The sequence below is a fragment of the Passer domesticus genome, chromosome 1, assembly GCF_036417665.1.
Source record: "Passer domesticus isolate bPasDom1 chromosome 1, bPasDom1.hap1, whole genome shotgun sequence".
In the NCBI taxonomy this organism is placed as follows: Eukaryota; Metazoa; Chordata; class Aves; order Passeriformes; family Passeridae; genus Passer; species Passer domesticus.
In genome coordinates this window covers 83341855-83366918 of record NC_087474.1, presented here as the reverse complement: position 1 = coordinate 83366918, position 25064 = coordinate 83341855, and the positions used below count along the sequence as shown (strand labels likewise).

At 34.4% G+C, this 25064-nt stretch overlaps 1 protein-coding gene and 1 long non-coding RNA gene across 8 annotated transcripts in view; one reads left to right on the top strand and one right to left on the bottom strand.

Annotated features, from left to right (window-relative positions):
- Nucleotides 1-228: 228 nt before the first annotated feature.
- Nucleotides 229-25064, bottom strand: part of CDH10 (cadherin 10) — a 94782-nt gene continuing 69946 nt past the window's right edge. For 4 of the 6 annotated variants that reach the window (XM_064427489.1, XM_064427509.1, XM_064427500.1 and 1 more), the window contains 9 exons: nucleotides 23973-24092; nucleotides 23185-23352; nucleotides 18001-18188; nucleotides 14881-15134; nucleotides 13210-13346; nucleotides 10817-10938; nucleotides 4319-4427; nucleotides 2192-2443; nucleotides 229-1303 (listed from right to left, as the gene is read on the bottom strand). In XM_064427489.1, the coding sequence (XP_064283559.1) occupies nucleotides 810-1303; nucleotides 2192-2443; nucleotides 4319-4427; nucleotides 10817-10938; nucleotides 13210-13346; nucleotides 14881-15134; nucleotides 18001-18188; nucleotides 23185-23352; nucleotides 23973-24092 (1844 nt within the window). In that variant the 3' untranslated portion in view covers nucleotides 229-809. Of the gene's footprint in view, nucleotides 1304-2191; nucleotides 2444-4318; nucleotides 4428-7413; nucleotides 7742-8406; nucleotides 8788-10816; nucleotides 10939-13209; nucleotides 13347-14880; nucleotides 15135-18000; nucleotides 18189-23184; nucleotides 23353-23972; nucleotides 24093-25064 lie in introns of those variants that run through there. The other 2 variants (XM_064427524.1, XM_064427536.1) reach the window with 2 other exon arrangements.
- On the top strand, nucleotides 10932-24450 carry LOC135304771 (uncharacterized). 2 transcript variants are annotated; one of them, XR_010366017.1, is made up of 6 exons: nucleotides 10932-13023; nucleotides 14866-14969; nucleotides 17256-17695; nucleotides 18111-18268; nucleotides 21944-22027; nucleotides 23991-24450. It is a non-coding gene; the product is annotated as an uncharacterized LOC135304771 (long non-coding RNA). The 2 variants fall into 2 exon arrangements; XR_010366016.1 differs by lacking the exon at nucleotides 17256-17695.

Below are 25064 nucleotides of genomic sequence, written 5' to 3'. Positions count from 1 at the left end.
AAAAATTCTTATAAACATTGAACTGCCGAAAAGTAGCACTTCTGAGCAAGCAGGTGACTGTGTAACTTGCTCCTGTCTCAGTGAGCATAAGCACTTCAGATTGTGTTGCATGTATGGAGAATACTTCAGCACAGAACTATTAGCAATCGGTTGTGATGTCACTGGAGAAATTCCATTTTATCCTCAAGCATGAAACTCATGGCGAGAACAGGCAGGCAATCATTAACATAGTTGTAAAAACTGGTTTATTTTTTAAAAATAAATACAAAAATATAAATATAAAACATTGGCAGATAGAATTTGATGAAATGAAGTTGCACAAACTTTTTTTTTAAACCAGCTGCATATTACACTTATTAACACCACATGTACATTTTGTTTTATTTTAATGTACAGAACAGGACATATTGGATTTTTTTCTTCTTCGCCATCTTAAAAGCTGAACTTGCAGGAATAGGACATGTACCTAACAGAAGCGGCTTGTACATGAGGTTGCTTAAGGGATTATCACCCTGTTCAAATTTCCGAAGGTAAGATATTTTTTATTTTACTTACTAAAATGTACAACACTGAATTTCCATAGCTTTGGCTCTTGGAAGTTTGATTAAATAAAATGTTGTATATATTCCAAGTGGCATCCTACTAGAAAGAATGAATGACATTAATGGACAAGTTTAAAACAAATTTTAAAAGGAAACCATTGTGCTGAGTGGCAGGAAAATTTTCCTGAATGTTAAATACTGTTGAGTGCAGAAGGTGTCTGTAAAATTACTTCCGCTCAAAGGAAAAGAAAAGTAGCCTACTGTAGGTTAAGAAGTGTCTTTGTCACTTTCTCCTCCACCGTACATCTCAGCTAGCTTATTAAACCGAGGGCCCCACTCTCGGAGGTAATCATAGTTTTGGTCTCCTTCGGTAGTACCTGACTCCAAGGAGCTCAAGGATTCAGCTATGGAATCATTTCCTTCATAGGCATAGGTTGCAAGTGAGTCGTACGGCGGTGCAGAGGGATCAGTGTCGTGCTCTTTTAGCCTTTGGTTAATGAAATCTCGGACATCCGTGTTGTCTGGTGCCGAAGGAGTCCTCCGTGGCACAAATAATGTTTCAGGGATAATGTCTCGCCGAAGCTTCTTATCTTCGATAGCTGCAGGATTCCTCAGCGTGCCGATATCAAAGGCTTGGGTGTCTTCCTCTCCACCGCCTTCGTCATTGTAACTCACAATGTTGTCTCTGATGTCCTCTTTAGAAAGGATCAAAGGCTCCTTCTTTCGTTGCCTCTTTAGAGCAGCAAATAGCACCACTATAACTTAAAGAGGGAAACAAAGAATGGGTAAAAATCTCTATTTAACAATTTCTTAGCAGCAAATCCACCGGGTGCAAGAACTATATTTCAGCTACATTTCACCAACTCATTTTTTTTGATAACTGGATAAACACCTCTATCTGTATAATGGTAGTACAATAAAGTCTGTATCAAAAACCTATTTTGCACACATTGTGTGTTCTGCCTTACAGGACCATGAGCTTGTCTGCATGCTCCTTCTGTAGCTGTAATGAGCATTAAAAGAGCCAGGTCTATTCTGAAGATATTTTTCCTTTTTCAAGCTCAAAGGATATTGTTAAAAAGTGGGTTTGAGTTGAATTATAGGTCATTAAGTGTTATTCTGAAAACCACAAAATGGAGGTATTGCAAAATTTTCCTTTTTTTTTATATTATAGCCCTGAAACCACTGCATAGATAGGGCTTTGATGTAGTAAAATTGCTGCTTACTGTTATACTGTTGTATTATATGTGAAATATATACTGCATATTGATTTTTAGTAGTTATTCAAATGAAAAAGGGACTTTTCCTCAAAAAAAAAAAATTAAATGAAAGATATAAAAGCAATTTTTGATTATACTATTCATCCTCTCTGAACTTTCTTTTTTTGCATAACTTAACAGAAGAACATAAATGAGCTTCTGGTTGCACAGTGATAGTTTAACAGTCTGGGAGCTGAATTCTTACTTACAGTGTTAAATTAGCAGATAACGAGGGTTTGCCTTTGTTTTTTCCTTTGTATTTTAAGCTGCAGTTATAGTCTTCTTGCAAAATCCAGGATCATTAACTCTATCAACCTGCATAACTTTGTGAAATGAGTCGGGCCTTAAATATTTGCTCCTGGGTAGAGGAAGATGCGTTTCTCTTCTTACCTAGCAGTATGATGATGCAGAGGAGAATGGCCACCAGTGCCCCGGTGCTGAGGCCGGCAGGGAGCAGCAAGGCCTCGGCACTGCAGGACTGCATGTTGCCCCGGCTGTCACAGGCACACACGCGGATGGTCAGCGTGCCCGTGCTGCTCTGGATTGGGTAGTCGTTGTCCGAGATCACCACTGGGAGAAGGTAAGTACTTATTTCATGTCGACTAAAGCCATTCCTCCTCGTCAAAATCCTGGCAGTGTTATCTAGATCGATTAAAAGATACTGTTGTAGGCTATACAAACAGAAACCATATCATTTATAGTAGATGCAAATTATCATATTTTATATGACTTCAAAATAGATCCTGATATCATAGTGATATCTGTTTTTCTAACAACATTCCCATTTGATCTGAAAGCTATTTATAAGATTTTAGGTACATCTGGCCTGCTTCTCTGTGCCTCTGCACCACTTTGGCATGTGATTTGAAAAGAGGATTTCTCAAAGCTTAAAATGTTTTATAGATTCATGCATGCAGTGTGTGACACAGGTAGAGTTCAGGGCCGAAACCCTGAAATGCAGAAACCAACCGAGGAAAAATAACCTTCCACTTCGTGCAGTTCAACAAGTACTCTGTTCTAGAAGATTCTTTCTATGCATCATCTGTGACAACACCCACAGGAATGCTGTCAACTCAGTATGAGATTTGCTAAACCAAACCACTTTCAACACACTGTAGAACAATGAATTATGTACCTTAGCACATGAAGTAGGGCTTTTTTTGGATTGAAATTGTCATAGGAATTCAGAAAATGTGAAAGATGGTAGGTATTCCTGCACATTATTGAGAAGTGAACTTACTAAACTGTATTTGTAGCAGATAAATCTTAGTGTGTGCAGGATACGTCAGCATCAAAAGCTGTCCACTGAGTGGCCAGAGGGAAGGGAAAGAATGAGTAACAGGGAAAGACTACTTCTTCTACTGCTAGAGCCACAATGCTAGAGTGGCAGCCAACACCAGAGTTGATAACTGTTTAGTCCAAAAGAAACAAAATACAGTTTTAGTGTGTACTAGAAGGAAAATTTAATTTTCATAATGTTTGAGGGTTGCCTGAACTATGTGGTCAGCTCTCTTGACAGCTAACTTCAGGCATGTGCATAAGGAAAGAAAATTACAAAGAATAAGAAAATATTAAGATCTATACCTCTCTGTACTCAGGACCTAATCACCAAGATATAACCTTTGTTTAAAATATTAAATAATGTATTTTTTCAGACTTCAAGATGTGAAGCACAAAGATTTTCTTTCTTGCTTCCCTTCACTGGTTTTATGTATTTTAACATTATTTGATTTCACTCAACATCAAAAATTAAGTGCCTTTAGGATCTTTAAATACCTCTTCTGCAAGGATTTTATAAGGTATGCAAAATATTTTATTTAATTACTCCACTTTCACTACCATTAGAAGTTTTGGTTTTTTTTTTTTTTTCTGCTGTTGTTTGTAGTCTACTACATCCTGAAAATTCATCAGGAACAGAGGATTATTCCCTTTGCCTTTGTGCGTTTGACACATTTGAAGGCTGATACCACATCCCCTCTCATTTATGTCTTCTCTAATCTAGAGTCCTCTCATTTAGTCATACTAATAATGAAAGCCAAAATTCATAGTCTCACTTCCCCAACAGAAGCTTCTGAAAATTTTCTCTGATAAGACAGATTGAGAAAGGATCAAAAGAAAATCCAAAGTGGCTCTCAGAACCATTATTTTCATTAATTGTTAGAAAGAAGCAAAACAGAAGGCCAGGGGAATCAAAACTATGTCACAAAAGCCTAAATTGAAAAATCTCAACTTGTCAGATGAAGGCATTTTTGAAAGCTTTTTTTCTTTCGTAGTCAAGTATTTCATCTGTCTCTTACCCCAAGCCAACACTTTTCTGATTTTCTTTATAACTTTTTTTTTTTTTATCACATTGTTGTTTTATCTACACAGATACAAGTGTAGAAGTCCTAAACCTCATTCAGGTAAAGTATTCTTGATAGTAGTAACCTTCACAACTTCTCTACATATTGATAGACATCAAAAGCAAATATATTTTAGGAATGTAAACTCCTTCCTTGGAACAGGCATGCATTTTACCTTCGTTATCCTGAACAGTGAAGTTAGGGTTAACGGCAGCTAAACTGAAGAAAAATTTTTGTCCACCAAGAGGGTCATCTTTGTCTACAGCACTTATGGTCTGAATAAGCTGCAGGAATAAAAGCAAGCAAACAAACAACAACAACAAAGAGACCAAATGCACCTAGGTTTTTGATAGAGCTATCTGATCAAAGAAGATGAAAAGCATTGGAATCACAGAGCATTCACACATATTGACTTAATATTTATTCTGTAAAATATAAAAACGAAACAAATGCTCAACAAGTGTTTTGTATAAGTTTTCTTGAAAGAAAACACCTGTATTTTTCATGTGATAGTACATGTGCACCTATATTTTTGTAGCTACATAGTGGACAAAACTTGCCAAAATAGTTTTAGCTGTAGCTGGTACTTTTTATACTTCATCTTTGATTCACCATTTTAAATTCAAACCAACACCTAAGACAGTAATTAACATGAAGTTTTCTGGTTTTGTGATAAAAATATCATTTTATCAAACAAATATTTTTTGAAAGAGAAGTTAACATTTCAAATTACATTGCAACATTAAAGAATTTTATCTTAAACATGTTATTTCTATTTATTAGTATAGTATATATATTTTTCTTTATATTAGTATAGAAGAAGAAACTAACATGATTCCTGAGATTAAAAATGCCAGTTATATTTTATATGTATTTCTACTCTTGTAAAAAGTGTAGCACACCCTAGAGATGCACAAGTTTGGAGTGGAATGAGAATCAGGAGTCATAATTCTCAGAGTATGCTGCACCAGGTCAATTCCATACTCAGTGCTTTCTTCAATGCCTACAACAAATTTTGGGTATTTTTGGGGAAAGTAATGGTAGCCCCTTTATCAGTACTTATTTTCCTGTCAGGTAGGTGAATATGTGGCTTTTTGACTGAAATTTCTATACCTAAGAGTGGCTAAATATTGTTTCCCAAGCAAAATGAATTTCTTTACTTTTATTTTTGACTTTATTGCCTAACTTCAGTCTGGGGATTTTTTTATACCATGGCATATAAACTGAATTTAAGTCTGGATTTTTGTGCATCCATGCTTGAAGGTTCAGTTATGTTCTTAAGTTTAACTTCCAAATATAGATTATCTTTAGTCTAGGTCATTTTTATTCTTAATTTCTTATCCATCAATTTAAATTGCACTGCTCTTTCAACCATGGAAATATCTAATTTTTAACACTATTCCTTCCCTGTGGTGTACTTGTTAAACCCTGTTTGTTTTTCCTCTTCCAGTTCTTCCAAATACAGCCATTTCTCTTAATATCATAGCTTTTGTCAGGTCTGATCATCTTTCACATCAACTGCAGTGCACTCCTGTTTGCCTTAAAAAATGCATGACTAACTCCCAACTTCTCTCTTGTCCATTCAGAAAAATAGCAGTAAATATATTGATGAGGCAAGGATGGGATTTCTTTTAATATAGCAGCTTCCTTGCCTTTTCAGCAGGAGTTTGGTCTTTCTCTAAATCTGTTTTCTTACATAATCATCCAATAACTTTTTAAATGAATAAAACTGATAAAGCAAGCATAGAATATTATTTGTTTTTGAAGAATGAATATTTTAATTATTTAGTGGGCAATTAGCATATGAGTTTTCATAGATATTTACTAAATGAAATAAAAAAACCCCACTAGTTTATTTTACTTAACAACTAGAGACCATGAATACGGTTAATTGTAGGTGTTAGGCTGTTGAAAATCAACTGATTTTCTGAGTGTTCATTATCATAGTTTTTTTAAAAGAGTGAGTAGAATTGAAAGCATTATATTGCAGTTCGAAATCTGTTTCCTGATAATCTTGATTACTATTTTAACGTGATAAATCCTGTTTTACATGTGGTTTCAAACAGATTTTTTTCTTTTAGACCTGGCCAGCCATGGGAAACCCCAATTACCTTGTAAATAGGGGTATAACACTCTAAGTTGCCGCCACAAAGCAGTAACTGGGAAGCCAAGGACGTTACTCTGTCTGGTAACAGGAAATTAAGGGCACAGTAGCAATCATGAGGGTCCTTAGCCACTAAAAAACTGACAAACCACTGTAAACAAGTTTGCTGTATGGTCTGTTCCAACAAAATCCATCTTTCTGCTTGGTAGGACTTCTGCAAGCATCAGTTCAATCAACTGTTTAGGTAGATATTTTCTTCTTAAATATACCATTCATTTGCTTTTAAATTCAGGACAAAGAAAATATAATCTGCTATTTAGAAAAAGAAAGCAGAACTCTTTAGAAACCCTACATCAATTTGCAGTTCAAAAACCTTCTTGGCCAAGTGAAAAAAAATAAACCTTTGAGAGTTTTCTGAAAAAGTAAAGCAAAGACAAAATTCTGATACTCGTAAAACCACTGGAAGGTATGAAATCTATGGCTATATAGTGAAGAAACTAAAGTAAGAATGAATAAGGGGAATTGGGAAAAAAAGAGAACAAAATTTCAAGTAAATTGATCACAAATTGTCATTTGTCAAAAGAAATGAAAGATGCAATAAACACAGATAAAATAACACTTCAGATTAAAAGATTTAAGAAATTTTTATAGAAGTATCTGAAAAATAGGAGGGAAAATTGAAAGCTAGAACAAAAAAAACTTCAGGGATTTTTGTTTTTCAAAAGATATGAATTTTAGCTATTTACAATTTTTAGAAAGACACTTGGTGAATATAACAAGGATGGAAATATGAACATCCCAGAAGCCATGTTTAAGCAAGATTATGGTGAGAAAAGGATATCCTTTTCCTGATAGGGATTGTCATATGGGTCAAATGAGCTGATAACATGAAGAGCAGCATAAAAATAATTGGTTCAAGAAACCTAGTGTGTTTATATAATCTATATTGAATTAAATTACAGGAAAAAGGAAAATAGACCCCATGATTCAAATTTTAAAATGTTTTTGAAAGAGAATCCATTACAAGCTAGACCTATTTACTTAACATTTGGCCATGAAAAGGATGGATTGGGTAAAATGAAGGCTACTAACAGCAAGATGATAACAAGCCATTTGTTATGTTATTTGTGTTTCATTGGCAGACAATAACTTTTACTTTGTAAGACCTGTATTCAGTTGTAAATTCTAGAAACTACGTGTTCTAGAAACATCACAGTGGACTTGAGTCAGTTGACGGTGACACAGTGCTGCCTCCGGGGCTGTGCCGGCGCTGCCCGGGCCGGCCCCAGCGCAGGGCACGGCTGAGCCCCTCAGCCCCGGGGAAAGCCTGGCCAAGGGAGGGCAAAACGCTGCCCGGCAGCCAGGGCTGAGCCAGGGGAAGCGAGCGAGAAACAGCGCTGCGAGCCCCGAGGGGACAGCGGGAGCAGGGCCGGGGCAGGAGAGGCCCGGCAGGGATGGCCCTGCGGCCTGGCACAGAGCCCGGCCCGGCTGCGCTGTCCCTGCGGACCTGAAGGCGATCCCATGCTGCAGAGTTATCCTGAAGGAATGCAGTCCGTGAGGAATACTCACACGGGGGCAGGGGGAAGTGTGAGGAGGAAGGGGTGTCCGAGAAAAGAAAATCAGTAGTGAAGGGGGAAGGTGAACCTGGGAAGAACGGGGGTATTAAGGGAAGTTGTTTTAGTTGTTTCTTACAGTCCTACCCCATGTTTAATGGACAGCATATTAAGTTACTTTTCCCGAAGTTGAGTTTGTTTTGCCAGTGATGGTAATTTGTAAGTTTGTCTTAAGCCATTTATTTTTCATCTTTTCTCCCCCTATACTTTTGAGGGGGAAGGAAGTGGCTCGTTGGGCACTTGGCTCCCAACCAAGGTCAACTCCTGCCTTCTTTTCTTTTGGCAGATCATTTACAAATAGAGAAGAAGGGCCTCTCTTCTGCCATCTACTATAGGGAAAATGAATATATAGAAAAGTTATACTCAGCTTCCATGCAAGATCTCTCTAAAGCAGGACTGACTTCTGCTTTCTAAACTGATTCTTATCCTTTATATTAGCGGATCTTTGGAGGCTGGCAGCTGAGCTGCCAGACATGTGGCAGCTGGGAGCTGACAAAACCAGTGGGATTCCATCTGTCCAGATGCCCAGCTCCTGGCTCTTCTCACCTGGGGGCAGAGGACAGCTGAACTTCTTTGGTTGCAGGGCTGCAGCAGTCTTAGCATTTTGCTGCTTTATTTCCCTGAACTCCTATTGAGTCAGCCTTGCGTAGGTCACATGGATGCCTGTGTCCTCTTTATGCCATCATACCAAGACTGTCGTCATTTTTGGGAGGGGTCAAAAGAACAGCAACCACCAAAATAGCATTCTGCCAGAGGTGCTGCTTGTGTATAGCTTCAGATTTTTGAGATAGGGTATTTGCATAGTTTGTAAGTTCACAGTACGATCTGACATCAGCAGTAATAGCAAGCAGGAAAACCATGACAGGCTCTTTGAGTCATTCAGACTACAAAAGTCACATTTCTCTCTTGCTATATATTTGCATATATATGTATATTTGTATACATGGATTTATGTGCACCTCCATAGGTATCATATGTAGTATGTGTATGTTTATATATATGTATGTATAAAATTTAGGCTTCTGTACAAATTAAGTAAATGGAAAAGTATAATATTCATTATAATATCTGTCTTAGTAGATGGGAAATGCTGAAATGAATACTACAGAATTTGTGACTGATGAAGCATCATTACTTTCAGTTACCTAATAGATATAAATTTCATGGATCAAATGCAATTATGAAAACCTGAAATGGAAGAAAAATAGCAGAAATGTGGGAGGAATCAAGCTCAGAGAACCATGTTCAGTTTGGATTGATTGCATTCTCTCAGGACAGACTGAATTCGAAAAATAAAAAGTCTTATTTATGAGCTGCTGGTAAACAAGGAGAATATAATTACATTCAAATAGATTATTCATGTTATCCTGCATTTAATTTTTTCTCTTCTTGCAAATTGTTTTCTTTAGTAATCATTTGCAACTCAGATTTCTTAAAAAACGTTTATATTTATGGCCTTCTCAATAACCTTGGCAGGTTTTTTCTGATAAAGACACTATTGAGCCCTATAACAATTTAAATAAGCGTTTGTGGATATATAAACTCATTTAGTATCTCATTTAATAGTTATAAGTGATTAGTGCTATTTTATTCAACCTTTTAACTGACAGCCTATTCTGACTGTAAGCAATAAAACAATGCAATGTCAAAATACTTTTATATATACTTTTAAATTATACTGACTTTTATAGTCTAGATAGCACAGAAAAAACTGTTCCATAATATACATTTACATGGAAATTTAACTGCTTTCTTAACATTTCCTGTGTCTAGACCTAGTAACCTGCACAGAAAAAAATCTGAAACTTTAGATGAGTAAAAGTTGCAGATTCATGTTTTTGGGGGGTTTTTTTGGTATTTTTTTTTTTAACACAGGAAGGTTTTTTGTGAAACTGGAAGAGGAAAATTCAATGTTTTTCTTTTACAAGTCTTAATCCACACATCATATTAAAAATTATTAAAATATTATTTTAGCATTTATAGTAAACACTTCAACTGTCCAAAATTCTACATTTTTAGCCAGTGGTTTCTCTTTATCTAACACCTTGAATTGTCTTGTGACTGCCACAGCAGACAAATGCACTTGCTCAGTACCTTTAGATATATTATGCATTATAAATTTGGGCCTCAAATTCTTTGTTATAAGTTCAAACTGATGTCACTTTGGAAGGAAGAATGGCAAGCTCAATGTGAAATTTGCAGTACAACCTAAGTGTTATCCCTGTGGGACTCCAAGAGTTAAAACAAGCTGGCACTCTTACCACATTCTGTTCAAATGTACTGAAAGGGTTGCACTGAGGTACTACTGCTACCATTTTAAAGGCTTTATTATGCTCTGGGATGGGTAATAGGAAAACATTTTTTAAACAGTTCTAATAAACCGCCTATTAGACATTAGGTATTACGCAGTACAGTCTTTTCACTTAAATTGAAGTACACACTGTAGCCTCTAAGAAGCAAAAGAAAATAATTATGTTGCCTTTAAAAATGTATGTCTTTACAGAAATTTCTGGTGTGATAATGAAAGATGAATCTAACAATTGAAAAAAAAAGTGACAGATTTTTGGTTTGTAATCACTGTCAGCATGAATTGAAATACATCTGATTTTTGCTATTGGAGAATTACTAAAAAATACAGATCAAACTTTTTAGTTACATATAATGTTCTACTTTGTGAAATTAAAGGCAAAATGAATCATGACCATGTCATGGACATGTCTCATCGGGATTTACCAGCAGTATAAGGTTCGTAAGGAAAAGTGGTCATTGAAAAACTGATGCACTTGTAACATATTGACATTTGACTCTAAGCTTCACTTATAGAGCTTCTTTGCTTTCATTTTTACCATTTCAAAAACTAATTTAGATATGATATTTCTTAAGCAATATGCAGGAATGATCTACAATTGAGTTCTGTAGCAAAACTGGATAGTGGAAGTGTTTATCAAAGGCATACCTGTCCAGCTCTTGCATTTTCACAGACAAAAGTGTCGTAGAATACTGCAAACTGTGGGGCATTGTCATTAACATCCAAAATTCTTACATAGACAGGAACACGAGTAGTATCTTTGGGGTTGTCTGACAGTAGAAGACAAAAGAAACATGAGATTATTTTCTTATTAAGAGTTTTCTGTTTTCTTCCAAATTTCATGAGCAATACACATGCAAGATGAAGTTTGAATCTAATTAATATTTAATGTGCAAACCAGTAACAAGTCAGAATCAAGCCTTCTGAATAATAAGGAAATTTTTTGTATGGAGTAAAAAAAAAACCAACAAAATATTGACATCTAGTGAGCAATTAAGTTTTGCATGAAGATAGGGGGCTGCAAATGTTAATAATATATTCAAATATTGTATATAAAAAGTATGTCCACTACTACAATAGCAAATTTGATCACTTGGTGGGCTCAAAGTTTTGTAAGGTTTTGATCTTTAATTTTAAAATTATTTGTATATCTAGTTTATTTTACAGAGAAAAGGTATCAAGTACATAATTTGTGAATTGTGTTTGTTTTGGCTGGGATAGAGTTAATTTAATTGAGGACATGCATACATATTTTGAAAAATTTTCAAGTCAGACTTTTCTCTCTTGCCCCTCAAAGAAATTCCATAAAACAAACTCCTCCAAATATTTGGTAAAGAATTTATTAGAGTAAGATTTTTTTATGTTTCAATTGCCTTAAAAAATATGAATGTAGATTTTCAGACCTTAGGTTCGGAAACAAGAATAACCTCCTCCTTGCGAAGTTCCAAGATACTACTATTATTTAGAGTGCTCTTTTGTTACTATATGTTAATTCAGGAATACAAGTGTCCGTGTTCTCACTTGCTGATCTTGTTGCCATATAAAAAATAATAAATAATAAATAACACCTGGGTGTAAAAAGTACAGATGTTTCTTGGAATTCTGCTGCATGGCAGCTAAGCAGCATATGATTTTTTAACATTAATGGAACTAGATAAGTAACAACAGTAACAGATTGTTCCAAATTATTGATTTTTTCCCCCTTTTCTTCTGCTTTCAATAAAACAAAAGACATTTAGGAGCAGCTGGATTACATTGGCTTGTTATTAGTAACACCTCTGCTAAAGAGCATGATGTGGATCTTTTTTGACATCCTGAATTATTTAAATTTCCAGGTTTAGGATGTAGTTTTTCATAGACTTCTGTATCTTTGTACTAACTTTTCAAATGAATTCTAACACTGCTTTCATTCTGTCATGCTACACGGGTAGCATTTTAAAATATTTAAAGATCTAAATATCCCTTTTCACTTCTTTATCCAAAATTCACATCTTTGTGGAGAATGCTAGCTACTCCAGATACGTCCACAATGTAAATTGCTCTGAATTCCTGTCAAGGAGATAAGTTTAGCACTAAGATCTAGTTCATGCAAGGATGCTAAGTTTCATCATTATAAAAACCTGAAAATAATTTGTACAGCATTGGACAGCACTCTGAATGGTTGCAAGCTCAGGACAAAGCAGAAAAAAAAATGTTTTTGAAAAAAAAACCAAACCTCTACTCTTTTTTTTTTACTAAACACAGAATGTTTGATTGGCAGGACACAATGTTCCTTTCATTTAGTCCTCTGCAGTGTAGCTCTTGCCAGCCACGTTTCACTGCTGACCAGTATTTTTTCCTTACTTTTTTTAAACTGATACAGAATTAGCCCTAAAAAAATTAGTGACTTTGAGAGGAAGTGATTCTTAGATGCTGGTTTCAAAGAGCAGACCTTTGTCCCTTAGAAAATTTTCTGTCCATTGATTAAAGCACAGTAACTCAATAATGTAGTAAGTTTAGGAGGACATCTGCTCTTCTCTTTATAGTCTTAACATGAAAATATCCACAGACAGGTATTTTAAATGGTCCAAGAAATGCTACAGCTTCAGGATGAAGCTGAATGGAACTTGTAAGATATATTGATTCTAAGAGCTGTAGGTGTAGATACCATAGGAAGAGATAATGAAAGTATTTCTAAGGAAATGAAAGAAATAATAGAGACAAAACTGTAGATTACTACGCTAAACTCGGCTATTTTAACAGCAAAATCATGTTGTTGTCCTCCAAGAAAAGGAATAAAAAGAATTACTCCAGTCTTATAATTCAACTGGCTAACACTTCAGAAGTAACTTGGACATTAAAAGTCAGTGTTGGAGGTAGGTGAGCAAAAGAACAATGAGGAGACAGCTGCTGTTAGCTACCCCAGAGTTCACTTTTCCAGAACATCTAGTATAAAGGGACAGGGGGAAAATAAAGGAGAGATGTTTTCATCACAAAGCTGCAGCTGTAACTTTACAGGCTAAGGAAAACTGAAAAGAGAAAGAAAACCCAAATTAGCTTACTTATCTCAGCTGCTATAACACTAAGATTGTGCCATTGGGATATCTCACGGTCAAGTGGCTTAGAAGTATAGATGGACCCATTTCCAGAATGAATGTTAAATATCCTGTCAAGGTCAGTGTGACGATCCAGAGAAAACCTAAATATGACAACAAAATAAAAAGTATCATCAAAATTATAAAAAGTCAAAACAACCCATGTATTTCACAAGTCACTACATGTTTTATGTTCTATATTACAAAGGTTAGTTTTGCAAAGACATATATTTAGTTTCTATAAATACTTCTGAAAATTCTGAAGGTTAGTTCCATAGAACAAGGAATTAAAATTTGGACTTTAAGAATGTGATACAATAGTGTAATATTTGATAATTGGAGCTTTTACAATATAGGAGAATTATTTTAAAAAATCAGAATTTCAGTGTCTACTTAAATAATTAATTTAATCCTGAAAGGAAAATGGTCTTTGATATACTGTTTCTTCAGACTGAGACTGACAGCTAATTTATAAGCTGTTCAAAAGTACTGCTATAAGCTCAGCTTCTACTATTCAGGATGTATTAATTGACTAAGGATCAAGATTAAAAAAAAACCAAACTTGTATAAAAATAAGTCGAAACTTTTGCGAAACTTTCATGTATAGATGTTAAAGGACCTTCTATATTTCTATAGTTGCTATACTTCTGGCAGGCATGATGTCCACTAACTTGCTATGGTAATGTCAAACTAGTATCAGAAAATTTCTCTCTCCTCTTTTTTTTTTTTTAATATTTAACATTACCTTCAAATTATAATTAAGCCTTTGATTTGGAACTAAATGTAGGATTTTGCCAAATACAGAATAATTTTTAGAATATGTGTCAGAATTGGACCAATTTTTTTTAAAAGTTGAATAGCACACTTGTATAGTACAACAGAAAAATGCTTATGTTTCTATGAAAATTTATGAGTGATCTAAACTGTTCATCAAGTGCGTCTGGTTTCATTTACAGTACTTAACTAAATTAAGCCAAATAAAAAAATGCTGTCGTATGAAAATAGCATCTCCGCAGTTTTGGTGGCTGTTGTTTGCTCACTCCACTACACACAACTGCAGTAAATATAAAAGACAAATAAAACCCCAATAAACAAGTCAACGCCAAAATGAAACAACATAATAAAAACAACCAAAAAAAGGAAATTAGAACAGCCAATGAAAACTTCTGATAGTGTAATAAAGGCTTACTCAAAAGTTTTCGGTTTTTTTTTTACTACTCACTGATTTTAATAACTCCTAACTAGAATAAAATAAAATCCTGCTATTTTCTAGAGAAATTATATTTAAGACTGTTTGGCTTATATACATGATGCTAGTTTTATTGAAGATTGAACTTGTTTCATCAGCACTCTAAAAGCTTTTCACAGTGCGAAGTAAAAAGTAATCCTGATGGGCCTACTTGAAATCAAGTTTTTATGAATTGTGGCACTGGAAAATATTTTGAGTGTCTCTTGTGTGCAAGTAAATTGCTGTTGCCTGACATATTTTTAGGTTTACAGATAGCACCATTCTCAATTCTGTCTATCTCTGGGACACTAATAAATAATAGAAAAAACCTCTATGTGAAATTAATGTTGTATTACTATTTATCTTAATTTCTTTAGCAAATAATGTATTTACAGACACTGAAGTACTACCTTATTGGACTTGAGGCAGAATCAGGATCCCGTGCCATTACTGTTCCTATTATTGTCCCCAACTCAATATCTTCATGCACCTCAAAAAGGTAAGAAGACCTGCTGAAAACAGGAGGTTCATCTACATCTTCTACAGAGATTTTCACAATAATTGTGTCTTTGAAAGGCCCAAGGTAATAGAAACGGGGATCTACATGGGTATTTTCAGCTTCTACTTTCAAAGTATAAAGTCGTCTTGTCTCATAGTCCAGTGGCTGAAAATGAAAATTGTGATAAATTTTATTAAATTAGATATACATATTGGCAGATGTCGACGTATGTACATAATGGAAACTGAAGAGGGCTCAAGCCTTATCAGATCCTGCCCCTGCATTGTGGGAACACCAACACAGTTAATATTTTCCCCACCACAGGAGCCACTTTGTCTAATAAGAAATAACATTGTTTTTAGAAGAAGTATCTTTTCCTGTATATTAGTTAAATTATCTGAGCATGAATGACAACAAGATTTTCAGTGAAAATTAACCAATTATTCAGAGAATTCTGCAGCTGTTTCACAAGAATATGGATTTAAAACAATCATATAACCATGCAAAACACATGAGATCCTGACTAGAAATACAAACATTCCAGAACAAGGTATTTAACACTAATGGTTCATGAAATTCTGTAAACTCTTGGATAATCAAAATAACCAGAGTATTCTTATTGTCAAACCCATATAGCGGGCCTTAAATATCAGGAATATTTTAGATGTCTTTTGAGGAAGGTGTATGTGTCAAAGCTCTCTATATTTAGAGAAACAGTGGGGTTTAATCTTGTTCTATTTCATTTAATTTAATGAATCCGACATCAGAGGGTTTTTTTTTTTTTTATTAATATATTTGACATTTTTGTCAGCAGTTCCTTTTTAAAATGGGAGGAGGAACAGTTCACAGTTATAATTAGAAATCATTTTGGATAGAAAATAATTCTATTCCTTCAAATTTTTCTAGCTGTCATAGATGAAAAGTGTTAGCTAATTAATGATTCTAAGGAACTGAGCAAGCTGAAAATCTACCTTTCTGACACAAAGAAGACTTTATTAACTCCCACAGATTCTTAGAGAGATATAGAACTGGTGGTTTTCATTCATCAAAATGGGTGGTTGATGGCTTATTTTTTTCTGCCCAGCTGCTTTTAAACACTAATTAATGTTCACTAAAGATGCCAAAGTGACAGGTTAGATATTTAAATACACTATTCAAAAGCAGAAAGATGCAGTCCAGCAAAAGAATGAGTTTCCCCACTGCGCCAGACTTGTTTTAAAAAAGTAGTCAGAGCAGATGGGAGAGTATCTATGAATACAAATGAGAAAAGCAACTATTTAACCTAGATCCGAGGCTATTGCTGTGTCTGTAAAATGTATCACTCAGCTGTTAAGGGACACTGGCTTCAATCCTAAAAGCAAAGAAGACATGCTAGTCCTGATTTATTCTAATTGGTTTAATCTGGCAGAATGTGCACCATGAATATGTAAACTTGCTACTATAACATTCACATCCATTTCGGGCATCTCTTCCACCTACAGTGCAAAACATGTTTATGAAACCTGTGGATTATACAGGCATTCAGCACATCCACAGTAATGAAGAAAAGTCTTGCCCAAATATATGAAATTGTGGAAAATCAATTATTTTGTCTGTGACAAATTGTATAGAAAAATTTGTATAGAAAAAGTTATTTTACAGTACATAATAAATTCAGACTTAATAACTTGCAGGCTTTGTAAAGGAACACAAGCTATTTGGAGTTATTCACCACTGAAAACAGAAATTACAATCAAAGTGGATAAATAACAACAAAAAAAGGGACTATTTTAATGAATCAATGAACTCAGCATTCTCATCTCCTTCCTTGCTTGTTAGTGCTGTTGTCTGTGGTATTGAATAAGCTACTTATTCATGACTGAGAGAGCATCCTGAAAAATGCAAATTCTGTCAGACTGTTAATAACAAAATCAGAAGATCTTGTTCATTAGTATTTATTGACGTTTTTGGAATCGCTGTATTATAATTTAGGAAATTTCTTGTGCTTGATTCAGCTACTAGACTTGTTTTTCAAGATGCTATTGATTTAATATAATTGTGTAAAAATCTGAAGCAAGCAAGAAAAGAGCATCTCAAGAGAAGCCTTCACAAACTAGAAAAAGAAAAAAATATAAGACCTCAAACTTTGGGGTTTTTTTCCCAGATAAAAAACTACACTGACTATGAACACAATAAAACACAGAAATTAAAAAGGAACACTCTTTGCAGAACTTCTCTCTTCCTTGGTTGCCATTATCAAGAGATGTGAAGGTATCTTTTATATCACTATTTATTTCATTTTTCTAGGCTTACGGACATTTGTTTGGAAAGCTAATATAAACAGTGATTTATCTTAAAAATGGTGCCTGAACTCTTTGAAGTTCATATCAAAGTCCCGAAGACAAGGACCAAGGGACTTCTGGAAGGGCAATTTTTGAGTAGGAGAGTGGCATCTCTACTTGTGAGATCTTGAAGACAAGCATCTGAAAATGTTCTGACAATGCAAGACAGGGGCAGAACTGAAGCTAGTTCCGGACCAAGAACAACACCTTCCATACATACACATTGCTCATGTGGCAGCCCTCTCTCACATTGGAAACAGGAACAAAACCATATCATTTGCAACTCATATCTGTGTTCTGGCACACAGATCTCATTTCACTCAAGTAGATGAGAATCTCACAGAGAAGGAAAATCTGTGTCTCTCATTAGTGAGTGAGCTGCTGGTTGCTTGCTGAAGAAAACAGGTAATAGAAATATATAAGAAGTCTGCATTTGAAATAACAGAGATAATTAGTGATAACACATTGGGGCTGGTCCACTTTTTCAGACTTTGCTTACAACAATGCTTTGGACCTATGATGCATCTTAGATATGGTCACCACCTTTTATTTCCAGTTCATCTTAAAAGGAAATACTACCTTTCAGTCACTGATGGGGGTTGCTTGCAAATGTTAAGCAATTAGCATGTGTTACCACATAATGTAAGCAACGAATGCTTGTGACATAACATTGACATCAAAATTATTTAGTGAATGCTGTTAATAGACACCTTTCGCACAGTGATGATGCCCTCCTGCGTGTCCTTCTGTGTCACAATATCAAACATATCGGTCCCATCACCATCTATGATTCTGTACTCTACTTCTGCATTTTTCCCAGTGTCCGCATCTGTGGCTTTAACACTGCCAACGGCTGTCCCAACTGGGGAGGACTCAGGAATGCGGAGATGGATGGTACCTGTCAAAGACAAAGAGCCATTCAGGGCCCCCACAAGCTGGTACACGCGCATGAAGTAACACTGTGTGACACAACAGCTGGTAACATAATTTTGTGTATTCTTTTGTTCTAGACAACTTGCCATTTAATACCGAGACAATGGACAAAATATGAGGCAGAGAACTATCCAGAGGAAAGTTTTATATAGAAGACTGAAAACAAAATTGTAGAAAACACATTCATAGAAAATAGGGTTGAGAATGACCTTTATTCTGTCTCAGAGAAGAATCAACTACATCTGCACTCATCTTGCCTTTCTTTTCCTTTTAAGTTTCTTGTCCTCTTTTTTCTTTCATTTCTGAAATATCACCTGGAAAGACTGGTTAGTGCGCTTGCCAGGTTTCACACTTCTTTTTTACCCCTTAATATCTAAGGGCAATCTTTGAGATATGTTATATGTATTTTATCATGGAAACAATAACAAGAATACAATTCCTTGATTTTGCTGGCCAATTCTATGCAACAGGCTGTCAAAATTAGATAGTAAGATATCATATTAAATAAATTTGAATAACACATTAATGCAGGGGGAGGTGTTCTAGAAATCTAGGAGCAGAAATTGTGCCTATACTGTTAAAGCAGTTAATTCAGACTTAAATAGGCTTATGAATATTACAATTCTTAGGTTGTGCTACTTTTCTTATCTCAGTTATATCCCTTTATGGTAGTGTCATACAGCTGATAAAATACATAGGAATAAAACTGTCATCACTCAGACATGCTGCAGTAAATTGAAATAAGTATCTTACCATATATTTTAGCATTCTATGTCCTAGCTCTAGTGTGAAAACTGTAAATAAGCATTGAGATATTTGATCCCATCTGTTGGAACATACGCTAGAAAAACACAGGGGGGACATAATGCGCTATGAAGAATTCTCAGAAAAAGTATTTCAAAATTAATGTATCTACAGTTGTCATTCCAAAGATGAAAGTGAATTAATCAAATCTCTCTTGGAAAACATTTTCTTCTATGGCCTTTGTTAAGTTTTCCAAGATTTTCTGTTCTACTGAGAGACTACCTAAGTTAAAGGAGTTAGAGGTATGCTTGAAATAACACAAAAATGGAAATAATAAAGGGCAGCAACCACAACAGTAAAAAGCTGAACAGGCTGCACAAAAAGTGCAACACATAAATACATTCCCCAAATAAGTAGTACAGAAAAGTCCATTAAGGGCATATTAGTTTTGTGCAATCAAGAAGAATCATGGGGAGAGATTGGCATGGCTGTATGGGAAGGTCACTGGCAATGTGATTTTATCATAACTCAGGAAAGCATGAGTCATTTGAGGATTATTGGTGTATTATAAGCCTGCTACAGAGTGACGCTTACTACAAAAATACCCTATTATTTATTGGGTCATTAGAGATTTTTTCTGCTTCTACAGAGTTTTTTTTTTCTGTTCTATTATGTTATTATGTTCCCACTTGACTAAACCTAAAAAAGCAAAAATTCAAAAATTGAAAAATAAATGCATTGATATTTAGTTTGTAATTAAACATTGAATGAAAAATATTGAAATATTTAAATGTAATTTCTTAATGTAATTTTACTTAAGCATATTTTATTATAAAACAGACCTATAGCCGCTGAATGATTTTTTTTATGGCCATGTACACCCCACATTCTATTTATATGTTTATTTTGTCTCAGTTACATTTTGATGTTCAACTGAGTATTTTATCCTGCTTTTCTCTAATATTTTCATTACCTTTCTCTAATATCTAAACCTGTGTACTTCACTAGAAGAGAATCTGTAATCACCTAATCAAAAAAAAAGGCAAAAGAGAAATTATCCCCAGTTTAGTACTTAAGCAGCACTGTAGGACACTATGGTAAAAGACTTTTTTTTATCCCCAATTAATATTTATATATTATAAGTATTATTATGAGGTGTCAACTACTCTTCCACATTTCTTTTCCTCAGCACTCAAAACTATATCCCTATGCCTTGTGGACACTACTTTGACTCCCAATTTAATACCCAGTCATTATCTAGTCTACAAAGTGGTAAGAGCTCATGTCAGGAATTGCTAATAAGGTGGTGGAAACAGAGAAGGAAAATAACCAGAAACTTATAATCTAAAAGATAATTTTTAATCTAGCCTATGCGTTTCTAGAAATCTCCACCACAATATGAAGCACTTCATTTTATTCCTTTTGTCACTGTATACATTTAATGCATTAACTAAGTATGGGATGCAGTGCTGCTTTGGACATTGTATCAGAATACAAAGTACACCAAAGTAGACTCATCCTTGCAAAACTCTGTTGTCAATCTTATTACCCTTTTCTCAAGGAAAGTAGTTTACTCTTTGCATTTACTGCAGTGAATGATGTTCTTTCATTTGTCTGTCAGGAAAAGAAATGGGAGGATCAAGGAAAGGAATACTTTTCCATATACTAAGGAGAGCAGAAATCAGCTTGAGGATTAAAGTCTACACACTTGGGATTGCAAATACTTCAGCCAGTCATAAAGAATGAAAAACCAATCTCATTTTTCCATTTACCCTTCTTCCCATTTACTCTTGAATAGGCATATAATGTAAGGGCAAATATTATAAAGTACTACAGGCTGTAGTCCCACAGGATACATGGGCTGCCATAATTCAGGTCCACTGAGATTCATTCAGACTCAGGCTTCTAAGTCCATAAATCACATTTTCCATTTATCACTGATCAACACTATCTCCTTACTTCTGAGAACACCTGAAAATATGACAGTTGAAACAAAGATCCAATGTCTGAGGTCTCTGAAGACCATTCTGTAGCACCTTGAAAAAGTTTAAAATCTCATCACCACTGTTATCTATGTGGGTTTTAGTATATTTTTTAGAAGAGAAAATATTCTGAAGAATCATCCTTGCTTCATAATGTAAACAATACAGGAATCAGGGGTTCTTCTATATTTATTTTTTTGGAAGGTATGATACAATACATTATGTTAATTTTTCCACAATTTTCATATGAGTTTCTTGTGAGTGACAAATAAACTGATTTTAAACATTTTATTGAAACATATAGCTGTAATATGCTGAATCCTGTGGAAATATAATGGGCATTCTAATACTTAGCCTGATAATTTATAAATCAGATATAAATATTATTGTTTCATTAACCTAATATGTCTGATTTTTTATTATTGGAATAGAATAAGAATGATTTAACTTTATCAGTTTCAATTCCAGCTGTCTCATTGAACTCTGTTAAAATAATGAATCATTATAATGTCTATTTCCATTCTGAGGTTAAATATATGTTTTTTTAAAGTCAATAGCTATTTTTACTTTCATGTATCTAGCAAAATATGTCATCTTTATAAATGTTTTAGTTTTCATCTCCAATAAAACATGCATTTATATCTAACAAAGAAATTGGCAGAGAGAAAGTAGAGAGAAAAATCAAACAACAACAACAAAAGCCCATGAGAGCAAAATTAAGTTTCTTTAAAGCAAATGACACATTTGATTTAAACTGACATTAAAGAAAAATGCAGAGATGCTACATCAAATCCTTCTCTATCTCAAATATTGTGTTGGAATCCCAGATAAGTCATGTTAAAATGGTCTAGAAAGTTGATTCCATCATTCTAACTTCTAATTTAACACGCTGTTTAAGAAACAAGAAAAAAGAGAAAAAGAAAAGTATAAATATACACTTTTGAAGCTTCTATGCTGTCTTAAGTTTAACTGTTTTGGTTTTTTTTCCTGTAAGGCTTTGAACATGACACCTCTTTGAATAGTCTTCTTCAGTGTGTCCAGAGAGGAGTAATACAGCATTCCTGTCCTACACAACAATGTAAATACCATAATCTTCAATATACAAATGGAAACAATAAAAACAATAAATTAAAAAATTGTGGAAAAATGAAAAAAAATAAAACTATAAATTAAAAATAAATTCTGTTCAGAATACGACCTTTGTAGAAATGCACAAATTCTACTTACTCAACGATGTATGACTTTTTTTGATTTCAAGTGTGTATACGAAATTACATGCTGATAAACATCTTAGCTGAACACATATATATTAACTTCAATATTAAATTGAGCATAATTAGGTACTCCAGTTCTGCCATAAAGAGCATAATTTGAAGCTGATTCTGTTATTTTGATCAAGAAGAGTGCATCAATAACTACTGGATTGAGTAGAATTATACAGAGTGTATAAAATGTGTGGTGAGGATACTCTAAATCCTTTACGTATTAAGTAAATCTAAATCATCGTGCAAATATTGCAACTTCAATTTATGCAAAAGGCTTCAAATGTATTTAAAATGCTTAGCTGTTACAAGTTCAATGCTACATAGTTTCATATTTCCATATCAGCTAGAGATCAAGAATATTTTTATATTTTGGTTTGAGGATACAAAGATTTGACAGCAGTATTATCAAAAGGCAAAATGCATTATAAAAACCTTCACTAAAGCTGTAAAAAACCCTAAAAAAGTTAAATGTAATTTGCTTTAATTTGGGAAATTTTCTATGTTGTTTTGTAGCTCTGTAGCTGGAAAAGTACAAATCTGTCTGATTCCCTTTGAGTAATTTCTTTTCCACATTCATCATGATTAAATATTTAAGCAGATACCTCAATTCAAACATTTCTGTGTATCTAGAATTACAACATGTTTTATTCTCCAGTGGGAGAGCATGCAGGATTTAAGCAATAGGTAAGGAAAGCAAAAACATTGCTCTAATGCTCTTATGAGTCCACCTACTATTTGCTCCCCATATTCCTGGGAGGAATTCCAGGTTTACTGCAGTTATATGTCATCATGTAACTGTTTCTTAACCAAAACTAAAATGCTTTAACATTTAATATACTGCTTTAATAACTATAATCAGCACATAAGCCTTTTGTTTATGTGTCTCCCATAATCTAGATTTACTCTAAATTAAACCAGATGGTGATTGCTTAACTCTTACTGCACAAGTCAACTATTAAATGCAGCTTACTCTGGGGGAAGCGAGGTGGATTGTCGTTGACATCAGTCAGTGTGATGTTCACGGTGGTGGTCCCTGATAATCCACCCATCTGGCCTCCCATGTCCTTTGCCTGAATAACTACTTGGTATTGCTCCCTGTTTTCTCTGTTCATGTTCGGCAATGCAGTCCTGATGATGCCTAAAAGAAATAAATTGGAAAACAGAATTGCTAATAATGTATTTGTTGCTTATGTGCAGCAATCTGCTGCATCTTTTTTTATATTAGTCTTTAAATAAATCTCGAAAATAGTCACTTAATATTTCAAAGTACAAATTTCTATCCATAAGTTTTACTGTTGTCTTATAGTTATAGTACTCTTTGTTACAGGCTATTTCTTGGTTGAGTAATTGTTTAACATCACAGGTACTTTTCCAGTTTCATGCAAAAAATGCTTCAAGATATTTGTGCCAAAGGTTTAGGAGAAAGAACACCTTTTACTAATCTAAGTACAATCATTAGGGGAAAAAACCCCAATATTTTCTAAAGAAAAAAACTTTTATTCCTGCCTTTATCAGAAATCTTGTTATTTAAATCTTAAGGAATAAATAGTCCCACTGTGAAATTACTTATACTTCATAATTTCAGATGTCTTGAGTTTTTATATGTGTTATAAAAGTTATAAATCACGAGAAAAGGCAAGAAATGCTCTTTCATTTCAGTTAGTTTTTAATTACATTTTTTATGTGATCTACAGTCTTTTAAATGAAAGAAAAATTTTAAAGTTTATGGTAAATGAAAATGATGAAATTTTTCATTACCTGTTTCTGGTTCCACAGAGAAATATGGCTGCCCTTGAAGTATGCTGTAAATTATTCGGGCACTGTTTCCATATGAAGGGTCATCAGCATCAGTAGCTGTAACTTGGACCACAGAAGTACCTGAAACATCCAAAGCCAACTTAGTTGCATGCGACACTATATGGAGGTGTCAGAGCATCAATTTCCATTCCAAAAGACACCATAGAAAATTTAAGCTCACACTGATTGGATTTTCCAAATACATTTGTGATCTTCTAGTCAACATTAGGTACATTCTTCTTTATTCCAGGTCTCCTTCTGCATAAATTGAAAATAAAACTTCCCAAATCCCACAAATATGATTAAGATTTAATAAGAAAATGTAAACAATAGCTATGTCTGAGCTGAATTCTTATTTTACCTAGCTACAATAATTTCATGTATTCATATCCTCTTTGGAGAATATGTTGTTTTTAGTGGAATAAATACCTTAATTCCATTGCCTAGAATGGATTTGGGGTGTTTTGTGGTTTGTTTTATTTTTCTTATCTTTTGTTCAATGGTATCAAGATGATATGAAACTACACATGCAGGAACATGACAGAAAAAGATGATTAAACCGGTAACTGGAACGTGTGAAAAACAAGTCATCCGTTCTCCCTGCTTTCTAAGTGTTACTATAGATATATATTACCAGAAGAAACACTGTCATATGAACTTTGAAATCTGCTGCTTATTTAGATTACAGAAAATTTCCTAACCTTAAAAACCTTCTATTAATTTTAGTAGAATATACCAATACTTTAAAACATGAAATGTTAAGGCTGAAATAAGATTTTAAGGAAGGAAAAGAAAACATTATCTATTGCCAAGGACTGAGGGCACGTTTTAATCCCACACCTCACATTGCAGGGGATGGGTAATGCAGAGACACCCCAAAGACACGGAGAACACTGGGCAGAAGGCAGTGCTGGGTGTTCTCCTCCCCATCCCAGCTCTGTGCTGGGACAGTTCTGAGATCTGGTCCTACTGTGAAGACATTGAATTTTATGGTTTATTCATAAAAATCCTGATTTGATCCACAGCTAAGTGCAGTGAGTCCTGTAAATGCTG